This window comes from Capsella rubella, unplaced genomic scaffold (genome assembly GCF_000375325.1).
Source record: "Capsella rubella cultivar Monte Gargano unplaced genomic scaffold, Caprub1_0 scaffold_1, whole genome shotgun sequence".
Taxonomy (NCBI): domain Eukaryota; kingdom Viridiplantae; phylum Streptophyta; class Magnoliopsida; order Brassicales; family Brassicaceae; genus Capsella; species Capsella rubella.
In genome coordinates, this window is record NW_006238923.1 from 447,982 (window position 1) to 465,599 (window position 17,618).

At 35.6% G+C, this 17,618-nt stretch overlaps 6 protein-coding genes and 1 long non-coding RNA gene across 8 annotated transcripts; 1 reads left to right on the plus strand and 6 right to left on the minus strand.

Annotated features, from left to right (window-relative positions):
* Nucleotides 1–108: 108 nt before the first annotated feature.
* LOC111832580 lies at nt 109–498 on the minus strand. Its single transcript, XM_023789837.1, is given in 4 exon segments — nt 109–239; nt 242–293; nt 295–405; nt 493–498. Coding segments are annotated over 4 exon segments (300 nt in total).
* A 104-nt stretch (nt 499–602) lies between these two features.
* On the minus strand, nt 603–1,514 carry LOC111828697. 2 transcript variants are annotated; one of them, XM_023777239.1, is made up of 3 exons: nt 1,398–1,514; nt 1,069–1,289; nt 603–666 (listed from the first exon to the last, which is right to left on the minus strand). In XM_023777239.1, exons 1-3 carry the CDS (start codon nt 1,445–1,447, stop codon nt 620–622), a joined length of 318 nt encoding a protein of 105 aa, XP_023633007.1. In that variant the 5' UTR covers nt 1,448–1,514; the 3' UTR covers nt 603–619. The 2 variants fall into 2 exon arrangements, with proteins under 2 accessions (XP_023633007.1, XP_023633006.1); XM_023777238.1 differs by lacking the exon at nt 603–666 and having other exon boundaries at nt 842–1,289.
* A 1,270-nt stretch (nt 1,515–2,784) lies between these two features.
* On the minus strand, nt 2,785–4,596 carry LOC17899155 (NAC domain-containing protein 3). Its single transcript, XM_006304963.2, has 6 exons — nt 4,406–4,596; nt 4,072–4,328; nt 3,830–3,970; nt 3,478–3,747; nt 3,266–3,388; nt 2,785–3,172 (listed from the first exon to the last, which is right to left on the minus strand). The coding sequence occupies exons 1-6, from the start codon at nt 4,584–4,586 to the stop codon at nt 2,975–2,977; spliced, it is 1,170 nt and encodes a 389-aa protein (XP_006305025.2). The 5' UTR covers nt 4,587–4,596; the 3' UTR covers nt 2,785–2,974.
* Nucleotides 4,597–5,654: 1,058 nt separating this feature from the next.
* LOC111828631 lies at nt 5,655–6,491 on the plus strand. Its single transcript, XR_002832439.1, has 2 exons — nt 5,655–5,803; nt 6,232–6,491. It is a non-coding gene; the product is annotated as an uncharacterized LOC111828631 (long non-coding RNA).
* A 1,721-nt stretch (nt 6,492–8,212) lies between these two features.
* LOC17900436 (NAC domain-containing protein 5) lies at nt 8,213–9,779 on the minus strand. Its single transcript, XM_006305279.2, has 5 exons — nt 9,573–9,779; nt 9,189–9,451; nt 8,971–9,087; nt 8,612–8,830; nt 8,213–8,524 (listed from the first exon to the last, which is right to left on the minus strand). The coding sequence occupies exons 1-5, from the start codon at nt 9,736–9,738 to the stop codon at nt 8,309–8,311; spliced, it is 981 nt and encodes a 326-aa protein (XP_006305341.1). The 5' UTR covers nt 9,739–9,779; the 3' UTR covers nt 8,213–8,308.
* Nucleotides 9,780–10,606: 827 nt separating this feature from the next.
* On the minus strand, nt 10,607–12,952 carry LOC17897388 (silicon efflux transporter LSI2). Its single transcript, XM_006303918.2, has 4 exons — nt 12,792–12,952; nt 11,471–12,659; nt 11,200–11,389; nt 10,607–11,081 (listed from the first exon to the last, which is right to left on the minus strand). The coding sequence occupies exons 2-4, from the start codon at nt 12,536–12,538 to the stop codon at nt 10,825–10,827; spliced, it is 1,515 nt and encodes a 504-aa protein (XP_006303980.1). The 5' UTR covers nt 12,539–12,659; nt 12,792–12,952; the 3' UTR covers nt 10,607–10,824.
* Nucleotides 12,953–13,175: 223 nt separating this feature from the next.
* On the minus strand, nt 13,176–16,363 carry LOC17897609 (uncharacterized calcium-binding protein At1g02270). The gene is made up of 11 exons (XM_006307302.2): nt 16,155–16,363; nt 15,948–16,046; nt 15,756–15,860; nt 15,573–15,678; nt 14,846–15,066; nt 14,677–14,753; nt 14,481–14,589; nt 14,250–14,375; nt 13,975–14,082; nt 13,672–13,779; nt 13,176–13,558 (listed from the first exon to the last, which is right to left on the minus strand). Exons 1-11 carry the CDS (start codon nt 16,326–16,328, stop codon nt 13,334–13,336), a joined length of 1,458 nt encoding a protein of 485 aa, XP_006307364.1. The 5' UTR covers nt 16,329–16,363; the 3' UTR covers nt 13,176–13,333.
* Nucleotides 16,364–17,618: the final 1,255 nt, after the last annotated feature.

The following is a 17,618-nucleotide window of genomic DNA, read 5'->3' on the forward strand; positions in this document are numbered from 1 at the left end:
AGCACTAGACTAACAACTAAGCTAGCCGAATCCATTTTTTTTTAATTGATCTTAGCTTTAGAGCTGATTTAATTTAGGGCTCATCTCCAGATTCTTGTAACAACATAGTCAACAAAAGACACAACTAATGGCTATAAAGTATAAACTATAGACCGGGTAAATTACCTGATCGAGAGGTAAAAACGTGGGTAGATACACGTGCATTACCCATTCAGATTTGGATCTGTAAGAATTTTCGCAAGTTTAACACCATTGGTTCTTTTCCACTTACCAGTGATTGGTGTGTTGTTTGATCTTTGTTTCTTTCCGAAAACCCGAACTCATTTCCCAAATTTCTTCGTTAAACTTACTTTCATCACAACGACTATAGAAGTACCATACAATTCCACTTGCTCTCTGATTTGGCTATACTCAAAAATAAAAATAAAAAATCCTAAATCAGAAATCAGCCAATAATTTAACGATTTAATCATAAATCATGATCTACCTAGCTAGCATTAATATATTTGATCAAAAATAATTACTTACATGGCAAATCCCAAGGATCGTAACTAGAGAATAGAGATGTTAACGGTGGTGATGAAATGGCCGACGTCGCCTTCCTCGGCGTCGAGATGTTTCAGCCGGAGGTAGTAGTCGATGATGACGTCATCCTCCGGTCGAAATCTGAAATCCGCCGGGTATTCCATTTTGATTCAGTAAACTCTAGAACTAAAAAATAAAATAATAGAGTGCGATAGTAAATGCCAAAAAGGGTTTATTACTATTTAATTTATTTTTAGTACAGTATATAGGCAATTAAAAAAAAAAGAAGGAAATTTCCATAATTTGATTTGGGCAAAGAAGACATAACAAATATACAAGGTATATAAGTTGATGACGTCAAAAAAGATAGATATTAAGCGCGGGTATATTCTAGTTAATGTCGACGACAAGTGTAGATTATAATGGATACAACCCATAACAAAGAAGGTATACCGACAATAAGAGCAACGATGGGAGAAATAGAATAGAGGAAGATAATGAGTATAATAACGCCACAGAAATTAGCAGCATTCATGACGCCACCTTCAAAGGGACGTTCGGGGATCTTCATCTTGAACTTGTAGACCCATATGGCCACACCAACAATGCTCGATGCGCAGTAGAGAGCCACAAAAAACTCGATCATATGGTCTTTACGTGAAACTATTGGAATATTGTAACGTCTTATATACAAGAAGGTTGCAACGTTGAAGCCTATCAATAGCACGTTCATGACAATATCGTATATTACGTATTTGTTCTGCCTGCATACCCATCCACACACCAATACGAGAATATTATTTTAATTTTCTTATAATTTTCTAAAATGGATAATAGAATCAGAGTAAAGAAAACTCTTTGATTGGACTCACCACCATGGACGCCGTCGGATCGGAGATTCTTCCACGGTAGAATGATTCATGGCTTCGTTGTTTCTTTGTGATATTTCTAGAATATAGAAATAAAGACTTGAGATTTATAAAAGCACTTCTTTTATTAGCTTTGAAAACTTACTCAAAAACAAAAGCTTCTCAAACTCTCTCTCTAATCTCTTAAAGTTAACCACATATTGGTAACTCATATATATAGAGAAGAAGCAAAAACTTTTCTTAATAAGACTTGTATCTAGATAACACCTAAACACCAACTATTCCTAATCCTAACTTGCTTCTTAAGCTTTCTTCTTAAGCTTTCTTTTTCAAACTTATCCCAACAATATTTATTAATGTTCAGATCAGACTTTACCCCCGTACATATAAATATATATATATGTGTGTGTGTTTGTTGAGATGTACTTGATCAACCCTAATTAAGTCGGTCTAAGAAAAAAACATTCGTTTGATCTTTGTATGAATTGACGGGTATCTAAGGGTTTGATAAGATCGAATATTAACGAAATTATCTCTTCTCTTTCTCTACCATTCTTATCTAATTAATTATATCCCCTATATTGTTAAACCAGTTACTTACTTTTTATTAGTTAATTGATTAGAATTTAATTGAGTAAAAAAATAGAATATGTAAATAGGTATTTTAAACAGAGTTAACTGATTAATTTTAGTTGTTGTGTGTAATAATAAACTCATAATTCTTTTGTCCTTTGTTTTATATTAAGTAGTATCAACATTGATGAATTTTGATGATTACTTTACTGCATCACGTTGCCAAAAAAAAAACTCATCTTTTTTGCTTTGTTATGTGAATTGTATATTCCTCTGCTCTGGTTAGAGTTTCTACACACTTTTGCCCTGTGTTGTATACTTGTATAGTAAAAAGGAGAAAAGAAGAATGGCGAAACGGAGAATTTAATCAAGAAACAGAGTGATATTAATGGAGGAGAAAGGAAAAATAAACACTATAAGTGTATGAGATATATGATAATGTAAACAGAGGAAGAAAAACAAAAGTTATCATGAGTCTAATGGGGTTTGGACTTAAATATCAACATGACAACATGCACGTGTACACATATATGATGTTGATTAAAAAGTCTACAAGAGACTCTTGACATAACTATATTGAAGCATCTTTGATTTGATATGTATTTTGTTTTCTTTTGTTGAACTTAATCTTTTGTGGGAGATTAGGTAGAGGACTAAGAATAGTCGATCGAGGTTGCTACGTCAAACAAAACTGGACCATTTGGTAAATCGTATGATAAATTCAAGTTATTCAGCTTTGACTACACTAATCATCTCTTAATTACCACAAAAAAATTAATCACCTTTTATATAAAATGAAACACACCAGATCGAAAAGTTACCGAACAAGATAGACATTGTAAAGTTGATTGGTACATCTTTGTCTTCTGTAACCACTTCTTATCACATATTCACCATTTTTATATATTAGGACACACACATACAGTATGGAAAAAGTTACAAAACAAAATAGACATAACATATATGTAGAAAAGGTGTTTTTTTTTATCTCATTTGAATTATTGATATCATGTTCTTGAGATAGGAGAACATTGGCTAAATTTCTTGACGAATTTTTGTATCATCCTGATAAAGGAACCAGCTCTTTTGTTCTTGATCATTATCTCTTGACCCTTCTCTCCAATCTCAGTCCCTCGTCCAACATCACAAGGATCCATCTTCTGCATCTCGGTTGTATCAATACTGGTTCTCAGAGCTTGGCTCACCTTTGAATCAATACCCAAAATATTGTCAGTGCTGGCACATAGTATAATAGGGATATTTGTTGTCCTCAGTGAAAGAGAGATAACAAAGCTCACCTCTTGAGCTAGTGACACTAACTTGACTGTCGAATTAGGAGGTTCTTGCAAGACTTTGTTTTGGTCTATGCGATGTTTTGAACTACCAAAACTATCACAAGTGCTCGAAGTTTGAATAGAGTTCTGTCACATGAAAAAAACGTAAGCTTTGTGAGTTGAAATCTGAAAAGTTAGAGAGGATTATAAAAATACACAAGTAAAAGTTTGCTCACTGTAGTTGCAGATAGCAAATCAGGATCACTATCATCACTGCTATTGTCAGTGAAGACACCAGTCAATGACTTTGGAGGTATATAATCGCTGTAATTTTCCTGCAAAGACATGATATTCCTCTCCTCAACATCATTATTATCATTCAACCAAGTTTTCCATTCCTCCTCATCACCACCAGGTATGGTTGCTGCATCATCGAGTTGAGCTTCTTCCTGCAGACCAGACTGACTTGAGTTCTGTAATTCTTGGCTCCGAAACGTCGACGATCCCTGGAAAAAAGAGGAAGAACACACACAGATGAAGTCGTTGTCAGAGCTAATAAAAGAGATCTATTTAGAGATAAAAACGCACCTCAGAACCTCCAGAACTGTTGACAAGATGAGGAGGGATTGAAGAGTGACTCTGCTCAATTCCACTACCAGCAGGGGAAGAAGAAATATCTTTCTCGTCACCCTTAAACATCACTTTACAGATAGTGTATGTCATCATCATCTGTAGAGATTCAAATCCAAATCAAAACCGCAGCTCAATAAATAAAATAAAAACACACAAAGCCTCCCACACGATTCAGAGCAAAATAAAAAACAGAGTACCTGAACAGGGGAGAAAAGGTGGTACTCGTGCATAACCCAATCGGATTTGGAACCACCGAGTTCCTTCCTCAAGTAAAACATCACAACCCTTTTCTCACCGATCTTCACACGATTTCTCATGATAGCCTTTGGTTTCCCGGTAATCTTCCAAAACCCAGATTTTGTTTTCCTGATCTGTCTCTCACCTTTGTCGTATTTGTTCTCCTTGCGGTTGAAGAAACACCAAGCCTTGTCTTTCAGTTTAATCCTCGACTGGGCTAACCAAACAAAGTAAAGTTTCCTTAAAATCAGAGATTCGAAGATGATTCGATACAACTGAGTGAAAAAGACTTACAAGGTAGCTCCCAAGGATCGAAGCTAGAGATAGTGAGAGTGCTAATGACGCGATCGACATGGCTCGTGTCGAGTTTGAGATTCTTTGGCCGGAGGTAATCGTCGACGAACTCCTCATCGGTCGGACGGAATCTAAAGCCCACCGTATTTTCCAGTTCTTGACAGTAGAGAGCTTCCGCCATGGTCGTTCTATCGGAGAAGAAGACGAATAGGGTTTGTTTATTTATTTATATAGCAAAATTATCAACGTGGAATTTGTTTTTGTTAGTTAACACTTAACAAAAATAAATAAAAAGAGTAAATGATTAAATCGTGACCGTAGGCGGTCAAACTTCAAAGGTTTTGGTTTTTGGTATGGTATAAGAAAATACGTGGCACGTTTCTATCACTTGTCTCACTTGTCAGGTTTATACAAATACTAATCTTTTAAATTAAAATTATCTTACCTTGTTTAGTTTATATTTAATCAGAAAAAAAAAGAGAAGGGGAAATGAGAATTTGCTAGCTGCAAATTTCATTAAAGATTGGAATATAGTTGTAGTGACGTTTTATTTTGATCATGTGCCACTGCCCACTTGTAGTATATTTCTCCAAACACGTTAACTATGAAACTACATTTTATTTCTAGAAACATTTTTTTTTTTTTGTTTTTGGGACCAATTAGAAACATGTTTTCATGTTACCCTTTATTGCCTTTGTTCGCCCATTTTGATAAATGTTAGACTGAGCTTAACGTTAACGTCGTCGATGGTCCTTCGATTTAAATGGGTAAAGATAACCAAAATTTCTATAGGAAATTACTCAATTTAGGAAGCTTCGTAGAAACCGATAAGGGAAAAAGGAATTGCCATGCATTTTACAAAGTGAACATTTAACTGTACCGACCACCAAAATTAAATAATTACTATAAACTTATCGTTCGTGTTTGTAATTTGTTAAGAAAAGTTATTATGGGCTTAAATGTTCTGTGGTTACGGATCTTTATTAGGCCCATTATGCGTGTAAGATTGATTATATACACTTGTTTACAATTTTAATTTTAAAAATGTTTTTAAAGTTAATTTGTCACTTACGATTTGACAGTCGAACGTTGGGTAGCAGATGAAGATATGAACGTTTGAAACAATTGTTACCGTTGTGAATCTGTATAATTTTTTTGATTTTCTTTTTTTTTTAATTTAAAATGTGTAGATAATGACCTCTATAAATATTAACTTCTCTCTTCTTCTCGTTCAAAGTTCCAAATTCTGTTTTCTTAAAACGACCAAAACTCTGTTTTTTTTTCCTCCATTTCCTAATCTGCTCTTCCACTTGCGTTTTCAAGTCAAAACTTTTTTAGACTTCTCAAATCCCCTAAGAGACAAACATAGAGGCATCATCAACTCATCACCCTTTAAAGGTCAGACTCTGGTCCGATCATTTTATTTTCTCTTTTAAACAATAGTTAGTAGTGTTCATATTAGTTAATATTATATAGTGTTGGAAACATTTCAAATGACCATGTTTTTTTGATCCTGCTCGATTATATATGGGTGTTTAGTACAATGTTCATAAGAATGAGGGACATGAAATGTTATTGTCTTCGTAAATGTTGTATGCATGTGCATTTGTTTGGAAATAGTAGAAAAGTACTTTTACTGGATTTTGATATATAATACCCCTCTCTGTTTCTGCCTAAGGAAAAAAAACATATATGTTAAATTGTTATGATAGTAGAAAACGGTTGTTAGTTTTAATTATAAAAAAATAAAAAAATTTAACATAATTTGTTGAGGGTATTAGGTGATGTCTGAACTGAAATGTTTTCAATTTTTGGTTTATTTGTAGAGAAAAAAAAGAAGAAGAAGAGAATAATGGATTGTAACGGAAACTAATATTCGATCCATTTTGAAGATGGCACTGAAACGAGGGAAGCTTGATTCGTGTGTGAATTCTCTCATCTATGGGTTTCATCATCCGTCTTAATTGTTGTAGGAGGATAATCTCTATGTATAGATGTATGTTAGGATATAAATGAGATAATGAACGACGTGTTAGATGTATGTTAGGAGGTAAAAAGATGAAAATGAATGATGTATGTATAGGGATATCGTGTGTGGGTGTGTTAGATGTATGAATAGGGGCTATTATGTGTGTGTGGGTGTGTTAGATGTATGAATAGGGGGCCAACGTAGCGACAAATGCTGAACATCAGAGAACACGCGTGCCATATGCAATAAAACAAAGGAACAAATAACAAACACATCCTAAAAAAACCACACAATACGAAAATACCCTAAAACAAATCAAAACACTAAAGCACGATCTTAAAAACAACATATTCTCGTTAGTCGAAGCACGATCTAGAATCAAGTAAAACAACAAATGCACGAAATGTTAAAACACATCACACAACAAACACATTCTAAACAAAAACAGACCACAAAATCCACATTAGTCGAAGCACCTAAAACTAGAGAAAATTAAACAAGTTTTAGTCGAAACACGCAACAACAAAGGTTAGCAGAAAATAAAAAATTTACGCAAGAAAATAAAAAATAAAAAACCGAAAAATAAAAAATAAATTCTAGATCATTAATTATTGGGATTATTGGAATTGCCTATCCCCAAATATTATCAAATTGTTTTTCCCAATAATTGATTATTTATTTATGTAGTATATTTAAAGTTCTCATCAGTATAGAGGCAAATATAGAGATGAATTAGAGAAATATAGATTAGAGAAATATGATAATATAGAGATGAATTAGAGAAATATGGATCTGATGAGATTTTTGAATATAACGGGGAAAATTTTGTCTTTAAACTCTATCTTTCAGCCACCCTCTAGAATCAAATGGAGTTTTCTATTATAGAGGAATACATTGAAGATTGGAGATGGTAAAAAAAAGTTGTTTCTAAAAGTTACATGTTTTTATTTGATATTATTACTCTTTGTTAAGATTTTAGGATAGGCATATTTTCTATTAATTAATTGCAGTGATACAGCCTTTATATTCTGTAATTAAACAGCTTCATATCACAAAGCCACCATAGAGAGGTGAGGTACATACAAGTATGAAATTGTTACAATACAGAAGTACGGAAGAATAGACACTTCTTATTATTTATTAGTATAAAAAATTTGGACAGTAGAAAAGGTGTTATTGGTCCATAATTTATAGATATCATCATGTTCTTGAAATATTTTAAGTGTGCATATATAATTTGGACTGATGACGTCACTGCCTCCCGTCATCTATTGCATCATCATCGGTCCCAAAGGGCACGTGGGAGTATCATTTATTTACTTTGTTTTTATACGGCCGGCCAGTGTGTACTTTTCTCTTCTTCTATATTGTTTTTCTCTTCATTAATTTTACTCTCTCGCCAATTTCTATTGGATTATATGAAAATTAATTATACTAATTTGAGCAAGCAGACCCACTGGTGACTGGCCCCTTCCTTTTTTTTTTTTTTTTTTTTTTTTGCTTTTGCGGAGAACATTCAAAGATAAAAGAACCAGATGAGAAACCAAAAAAAAAAAAAGGTATTTTTTGGGCCTTAAAAATGGAATCAATCACAAAAGCTGAATGGATTAATTAACATTAACAACAACAACAATGACAACATATTATCTACACTAATAAAAGTCCAAAAGAAACTCTTGACATTACCACCATTTAATTATGTATCTTGCTTGATTTGATACTTATTCTTTGTGGGGTGGGGGGGGGGGGGGGGTGGGGGTTTGGTAGGACTAAAAGAAGAGTCGAGCTTAGTTTGATTGCTATGTCTATACAAAAACAAAACTTGACCATTTGTTTAGCTGTATGAACTGTATTATATATACAGTCTTTTTTTGTTCTTGCTAAGGAAGGTAGACAAGACTAACAAGCTTATTTATTGATACCATGCATGTTCTTTAGACTGAAGAACATAACTGAATTTTCTTGGCGAATTTTTGTATCATCCTGCCAAAGAAACCAGCTCTTTTGTTCTTGTTCATCACTAGTGTGTCATCACCGCAAGTCTTCTTCTTCTTCTCGGGTGTTTCTTTGATTGTCGAGGTAGGAGATTCTTGCAGGTCTGTGGGGATTTGATTTGAACTATCACAAGTGCTCCAAGTTTGAATGGAACTCTGTTCGTACGAAACAAAACTCTAGCGTTATGAGGTAAAAAAACTGAAAACAGAGGAAATATTATAATGATTAAAATTTTGGATTACCGTTGTTGGAGAAGTCGAATCAGAGTCGCTACTATCATCAATGAAACCAGTCAATGGCTTTTTAGGCTCGTATCTGTTATATTCTTCCATGTAAACATCCTTACTCTGTTGGTCATCATCATTATCAGCCAAGCCTTTGAAATCAGTATTCAATAGATTATCCATAACCTGGTCCAGTGCATCCATATCAAGAGGAGATCCAGTAATCTTAGATGGATTCTGAACAAAAGAAAAAGGGGAAGAATCACACAAGTAAAGTCAAATTATGAGAGAGATTTTTCCGTGACTATACATACATATGACATAATGAATTTGAAGATTTGAATAGAAAACTAAATAAAGTTATGAGATTGACCAACCTTAATCAAACCACCAATAATAGTATTATTCATTGGAGCAGGGTATAAAGAGCGGCTCTCTTCGATTTCTCTCTTTTCACCCTTAAACTCTACTTTACAGAGTGTATTTGTCATCACCTGTAAAATAATCGGATACGTTGCAGTAAGAGCAACAACGACAACAGCAGCCGCAAAGAACCCTAAAATACTGGATTCAGAATATATATATATATATATACCTGGTCAGGGATCGTAGCATGATACTCGTGCATAGTCCATTTGGATTTTAATCCACTTTTCAAGTAAAACATCAAAACCCTCTTTTCACCAATCTTTTCGCCATCACCGCTCTTTGGCTTGATATCCATAGTCTCTCCAGTTTTCTTCCAAAACCCAGATTGTGTTTGTCTGCTCTGTCGAACGCCTTTGTTGTACTTGGTCTCTATAAGACCAAAGAAATACCAAACGAGATCGGTCGTTTCGACAATGATAGTCGCCTTGGCTGGGAGAAAAGAAAAAAATATCATATATTACCCGATGCCCGATGGATAGATGATACAACAATTTGGGAGAAGTTGTGATATATATATATATTTTAAGAGAGAGAGAGAGAGAGTCTTTACGAGGTAAATGCCAAGGATCGGAGCTAGAGATATTGACTGTGCTAATGACTTGATCGACATGGCTCGTGTTACTTTCCAGATTTTTGATCCGGAGATAATAGAAAATCTCCTCCTCTGTCGGACAGAACCTGACACCGGTCGGATAAACGAGTTTCGAGAGCGACATAACTTTCAGATCAGAAACCCAAAGGTGTGCTAAGTAAACAGAAGAAAAGAAAGAGAAAGAGATTGGAATATTAAGATTGGGAACTTTTAGAAGTGTGTAAGTAGAAAGTACGATGAACGGATGAAGTGTACTTATTTATAGAGAGAGATAAGAGGACCCATCCCAATATATTCGGTATTCGGGTTGGTAAAATTTGAATTTATTTAATTAAATTTTTAAAATAAAATAGTGCGTAGAAGATACGCTAAGTGGGCTGTAAGGTTTCACCGATGGTAAGGGCATCCTCATTGGGGGTATCTTAGGAGGCTAAGATACCCCCACTTTTTCAAAGAAAATATGTTATATAAGGATTTTCTTTGGAAAAGTGGGGGTATCTTAGCCTCATAAGATACCCCCAATGAGGATGGTCTAAGGCGGAAAAAAGGTTAAGTAGGAATAGGAATGGTAATATTAGAGTGTCACATTTCCTATCCACTAGTTCTAACTTCTATGGTTAGTGAATCGTTTCTACGACACCGAAAAGAAAAAAGGGAAGTAGTTAGAGAACTAATTGTATAATAAATATTATGGGTTTGCAAGTTGCATTTTCATGCCCATGATTAGATCCGATTGCAAAAAAGTAAACCACGTATATTTGTCTACAAGAAACTTCGTCCAAGGCGTAGATAAAAGAAACCGACATCATATAAAAGATTAGCCGAATAGTAATTATCATACATTGTGACTATTCAACTGCAAAATACAACAAAAGATTTGGCATACGTATATACACATCTGTAGTGACTAGTGAGCGATGGATCACTTGACGAGGAGAAGTTTCATATGATTAGTATTATCGGAATTAGTTACTCTACCAACAACACTAATGTGTTATTTTAATTAAATTAATTATTCACATACTTTGTTTCATACAATTCTTTAGTTATGATATAGTGTTTGTATTCCAATTGATACAAATATGGATACTAAGAATATTAACTTACAAAAGTGAGCAAGAGAACCCATAAAGACTGATTCTTGAGTTGAGTTGATCAAATTTCTTCACAAAGGAAAAAAAAAAAAGCGTAAGTGTGAGGAGCTACCATTTTACTTGATAAGGAAGAGACCAATGGCAGTGACGATGAGTGTTGAAGGTAAACCGAACTTGAAGTGTTTTGTGAAAGTGAGCGTGTATCCATGGCTCACTGCTCTACGAGCTTGCTCACACACTATCAGATTTGCTGCTGAACCTAGCAACGTCAAGTTTCCAGCCACCGTGCTCACCCACGCCAGCAACAACCACGCCTTCTTCTCCTCCTCCCTCCCCATCGCTGATGCCGCCACTCTTGCTCCCAGCAAAAGCACTGCACCACATTTACAATCCAAAAAGAATCATTCACAATGGTTCTGCGGTTCCTTTTAAATCAAGAAAATTGTCTGGAGCCAACAAAACATGTTTGGTTTTAAGGATCGTTACGTTACCTGTTGGTACATTAGATGCTACATTGGAGAGGACAAGAATCACAACTGCTAGAACCATGGTTCCTTTGGCTTGATCGATTTTGGCATATGGCTCCATTAGGTCCCATAGAGCAGTAGGGATACCAGTTTTGTTGAATCCATCAACGGTTATGAACATCCCGCAGAAGAAGATCAAAAGCGAATACGATACCTGCAAATCACAACAAAAGTTACAACTTTAATAAGATCGTAGACTTGCACCTTTTGAAGAATTAATATTTTTGGTTTTCACCTTCTCGAGAGATGGCCTTGCGTCTTTGAAATCAAGAACAACGAGAGCTAGAGCCGCGGTGATTGCAGTCCACGACATGTTTAAACCCATTAGCAGGGATATTAGCATTCCTAACGTGATTAAATAAACACTGGATTTCCATAGAACCCTTCTCCATTTCTTGGTTTGGAACATATTGTTGTTGTTATTGATCTCTCCTTGAGACTCTGCGTCGGTTTGTTGTTCTCTTGACGCGTTAGAATCGCGGCTTATTAGATCGCCCTCACCCGCTGAACCCGCTCTGTTTCTAAGCGTATCTGGATCCATTCTCAGGTTCGATTCTTCGGATGTTGCTGGCGAAAATGTAGCAGGCGAAAACCGATGAGATGTGACATCTTCTTCAGCAACAGCAACAACTTCAGAATCTGCACTTTCTCCTGCTTTTTCTTCATCCTCTTTATGATCTGATAATAACCGCCAATACATACCAAGAAGAAGCAAAGCATTGACTGTAACACCAACAATCATGGCAGGAAAAACCCCAAGAAGAAACTCCCAGAAGGGGATCTTGCTTTGAACCGCGATAACAAGATTCTGCGGATTCCCAATGGGAGTAGCGGAAGAACCGATATTGGCACTCGTGGCCAAAGCGAGCAAAAACGGGTGAGGCGGGAGGTTCTTTTGCCTAGCGATCTTCAACACAAACTCCGTTAAGACCACACAAGATGTATCATTAGTGAAAAGAGCGCTTGAAACCGCGGAAACAAGACAAACTCGACAGAGCAAGTCTTTAGGTCCTCTGCTTTTCCATGAGAGCAATGTGCCTAAGTACTTGAACATATCAGCTCTTTCAAGGTATATACTAACAACCATAGTTCCAAAGAGAAGGCCAAGGATGGGGAGATCGATGGCAGCGTAAGCTTGTTCCGGGGTTATCACTTGGAAGATAACCATTAGCATTGCACCGAACAGAGAACCGGCGGTCCGACCAATCGGTAGTAATGGTACAGAAGGGAACACTGCTAATACCCAGAAAATGGCAAAGGCTATTGAACCTAAAACCAGCTTGATTACTGGTGCCATTGCCATTTTCTTTTGAGTATCTCTAAATCAATAATTCAAAAGCATGGATCTTTGTAAACCTTACTGGGTGGATTGCTTTGATGATAAATCTGAAACCCTAGGATCTCTGATAAATCTGAGGACGTCTCTGTTGAGAAAACAAAGAAAAAGTGGCAATTAAATTTCGAAGTCAATAGACAATCAGTAGATAATCAAACAAATTGTTCAGCAAAAGAGTGGGAGCCATAAGAGAGACATCTCCAATAGAGTGAAACATTACAGTTTCCGAAGGAGGAAATCGAAGACGAAGGAGTGATTATAATTTCATGGATAACACTTAGCGCCGGAAAGGACTTATCTTTATAGTCACCACGACGAGCTCCACCCAACTAGAAAAAGTCAGCTCCTTTCCAATTTTCTTTTATTTCTTCCAAAAGCGAAGACGAAAAGTCTTTTGTTTCAGATCTTCTTCTTCCCTTTTTTCCAATTTTTATGAAAATTAACAATTTGGTTTGACGCGTCTTTTGGTTAATAAAGTGTTTTCTTTTTTACATAACAGCCAAATTTCAAGTGTTATAACGACTCATCTATTTCTTTTAAATATATCCTATTGGCTCCAAATTTTAAATTACTTTTTACTCCACTAAAAATCGATACTTAAAAAAAAAAAAAAAACTAAACCTTTAATTTATATCAGAAACAGTGATGCAATCACAGAAAAACTATACAATATACAAAGGTTTGTAAACTTCTCTCACTGCAATTTTCAATCTCATTGCTTCTTTACATTTTTCACAAAGAGCCGTACGTAATAAACAAAACTTAGCTACAGACCATTTTGACCGGAGAGAATTGTACGGTGAGACAAGCATGGTCGGAGATATTGTAGTTCTCCGGCCACAGTCCTTTCTCTGCTTCTTGTGGGAACAACACCGCTTTCTTCACTCTCAATCCGATTGCTTCTTCTTCTCCTTCTTCTTTCTTACTCTCCATCATACTCTCTTTGCAGTTTCCAGGTTTGTTCACCATCGTCGTGTTCCAAATTTTCTGACAGTACATAACACACACATTAGAGTCTTGATGACGTTTAAAACGAAGCTCAGATTCATTACAGGTTTGTGATTTCCATTTTGCACCAATTGTGGTTTAGTTTAATTTACCTTAAGTTCTTCATAGTCGAAGACACCATTTCCATCAAGATCAGCTCGAACCCATAACTCTTTTGTCTCTTCAACGCTAAGTCCATCTGCAGTACCCGTTAGATTTACCTACCACACAATATCAAATTTTGACGTCAGCATAAAAGTCCATTAGCCGTTGAAAGAAATTGTAAAATCTGCAAGAACTCATTTAACCCTTATTCTACTGTTATGGTAAGTGAAATATCTAGACGATCACAAAGTTTTGGGAGCATCTGTTGAGGTCTTTCTAGGCTCATTTTTTCCTGAAGAATATGTATTTACCTTTTGAAGTAGTTGGCAAAAGTCAGAGTAGGTTAGTGAATCACTGCGATTATTTTCCCCAAGAAAAGCAAAGGCATCGCCCTTGGCTATGGAAGCTTTGTGAAGTTGCTGGGAAAACAATCAAGAGAAATCAGAAATAAAAAAATGGACATGAAAATATCGGTTAGGAAAAAGTTAAATTTGGAAAGAATGAGACATGACATAATTAATGTGATATGACTAAACATTTTAAGAAAGGTAAAATGACTAGTATCTTTGTTTTATGAAGCTCTCACCTTGCCAATGCTGAACACAGCTTCCACCCAACTTGTTCTCAGTGGTTTTCTTGAATCGCTAGGGTTGCAGAGCCATATGAAATCAACTCCGCATATATTTCCCCTGTGGTTTCTATGGCTAACCCACTGAAGAAAAAAAAATGGAAGAAAGACAGGGATAAGGATGTGATTTTTACAATAGGAGCAGACATAAGGCTGGAGAAAAAAAAAAGGTTTGTAAGAGAAGTTTACCCTATGAGCATCACTGTCTGTATACTGGTGAGCATCATCGTATGATGATATGAACCCTTGAGATCTCAAGAATTTGTAGACATGCCCGCGTTTGCTTCCATTCCAGTCACTGAAATAAGCATAATTCAAAATTCTGTGATTACATTGTACTGGTGGAGGGACCCAATTTCAAGACTCTTAAAGCTCTAGAACTAACCCGCAAAGAATAATGGGCATGTGATTAAGTTTATTTTCCTTTTGGTAAGCTTCCAGATATTCAAGAATTTTGTAAACCTGTTAAGAGAAGCAGGTATAATGAAATTAAACTATTACATGATCTAAGGGGAATGGTCTCCAAATGCAAAATGATGGGAAGGGGGACCAACCTGATGCAATCTTACAAAAGACAACTTAGATTCATGAGGAAACAACAGGTGAGTGTTCACTATAATAACTTCTTGCTGAATGTCTTGCTTCCCATTAAGCGGAAAGGGAACAACTGATTTGACATGTAATAGCTGAGCAACACGGTCTCCAAAATCGTTAAAGAGCAGCTCCCGGTAATTTAAAACTTTAAAGTGGTCCTTATGGATGGCTGTTAAAAGACCTGTAAGAAAGATATTCAAGTCCACAAATGAGACATCAAAGGCAAAGAATCCTATCTTTGATCGCATGCGATCAGATAAAGGAGTCCGAACCTATAGCATTGTCTTTGAATTTCAGTTCATAATTCTACTCCATCCATAAAACAATCAATGAAAGTATTGCCGCTTTTACGGCATCCTACAAACAACGACGTTAAAATAATATAAGCACCAATAAGCAACCTTTGACACCAGAAAGATTCTGAACTGCCCTTCTGCATTCCTTCTAATCTACCATTTTCCAAGACATGAAAGTGTATATAGTTGGACCACCCTAGACTGTTAACTGAGGCATATTAAGCAGCAAGATTGAGCCTTTCAAGTTTCTAATGATTCTGGACAGAGACCTAGAACAATTCAGTAATAACCACATACACATCCAATCCTTCTACTCCTACCTAGAGCTGACGCCATATCCAGTCAAAACCAAGTAAAAAAAAAAACATGATAAAATAATCAAGAATCTTACCATCACCACGACCATTGGTTCTAGCCAACTGAAAAATAGTGTAGCCTGAAGTGCCAAGCTGCTCGTGATACATCTTCACTAATTCCTCATTCCCAACCCAAACTTCCTATGAACAGTCACAATAGCTAGGAGTCAGCTTAAGCTAAAAGTCAAAATTTAAAATTTCTAAGTCACAAAGTGTACCTGGAGACAGATAACTGAAGAGCGTTTATGGAGTAACAAATCTAAAATCCTCTGGTTGCGAGCTAACCAAAGGGCGCGGAAATCGCTCTCTCGAATGCTCTGATTCTGTAACACCCAACAAACACAATCAATTCAATGTCGTCGGAACTCGAAACTCAACAGAGGTAGAGTGAAATCAGAAGAGAAACAAACCTTTTGATCAACGCGCTTATAAATCGGAGCCAGGATATTGAAGGTGGTACAAGATATATTCGAATCCACCATTGAAGAAGCTAAATTCGAGTTGAATCTCTGCAGAGCACACAATCGGCGAGTCATCATCATCATCATCATCATCATCAAGTCACAGAACAATAAGAAAAAGTAAAGAGTAAAAGTCTGAGGAAGAGGAACGCGCACCATAAGTGAAGCCGGTTTGTTGATTCTAGCGAGTAAACCGGAAAAGTAGATCGGAAGAGGGACGGCAGCGAAGACGAAGAAGAAGGAGAGTGGTGAAGGGATGAATCTAGACCGTAGGATAAAGCTGAGCCTTGTTGATGTGTAGCTGCTTCTTCGATTCTGATGGCTTTGCATTCTTTCGAATTCGCCAAGAGATCTTTTCCGATTTTATATATAAATATGTCCTTCGCCTTTTATTTTCTTCGTCCCTTTTTCCTTTTTTTTTCTTTTGGCAGTACTGAATTATTTATTTATTCATTAATTAAGAAAAAAATGATATATGCCTTTACGTGAGAACCGTTTGTTTCGTAAATACAGTATTATTTTATTTTATTTTTATTTTTCTTCTACACCACACATAAGTTTTAGCAAAGGAAACAATTCATTGTAAGGTCCATGTAATTTCATTCACAATGACTTGTGTAGTAATTTCAATATCACATTGACTACATGTAATTTCATCGTAATAATTTCAATGAATAAAAGAACTTTTTTTTTTATATAAAACTAGTCTATCGTTTCGTTGTCCACATATAGAAGTTTCCTTAGTGTAATGTTAGATTGAAATATTCAAAGATTTTAGTTGTATCTTACCATTCATGGAAGTTTACAACGATAGCTACTATAACGTATAATAATAATACCATATATTTATTTTAAGTTTATTTTTTTCGAAAAGTTTTGAGTTTTGTAAGATCTATAAATCAAAAACAAATAAAGAAATTGCTGTTAATGAAAAGAGAGAAGTGAACCGCGTTTATGCGTCTATGTCGGTGATCAGCACACGGTTCGTAGGTACCACACCAATTATATTACTTGGTTTTACAGCGATTTTTGGTTTATCATAAACAGCTTGTTACAAACTTACAAAATATATCAAATTGCTGCTTAACCACGTTGTATCTAATAATTATTTTTAGCTTTTTTTTGTCAAAATGTCAACGCATTCTAATGATCTTTGATATGTAATACATTCTCGCATATAACATTTGAGATGTCCTTTTGTATAAGTTTTAATCTTATTACATAGAAGAGTCTTCTTCTTTTTTTTTTGGGGTTTTCTAAGTTAAAAATTTTCCAAAATATTTGTAAGTGCCGTACCTGCTAACTGAAGAGAGCGTTCATAGAGCAAATCTAAAACCCTCTGGTTCCGAGTTGACTAAAGCAGCTTTTTCAACCAAACATACGCAATTATGCAATTAACAATTCAAAAAAATATAGTATACAGTACCAATCACACCACCAAACTCTGACTTCGCTTACAGATCAAGGCTTGTCTCACAAATTCTCTACTCCTCTCTATACTATGTGACCACATTTAACTTCTATCTAAGAGTACTTAATTAATATTAATTAACAAAATTTGAGGATAGGGTTCAAATATCAGATAGAGTTTCATTATCCACTTTAGCCTGCAGCTCAAGC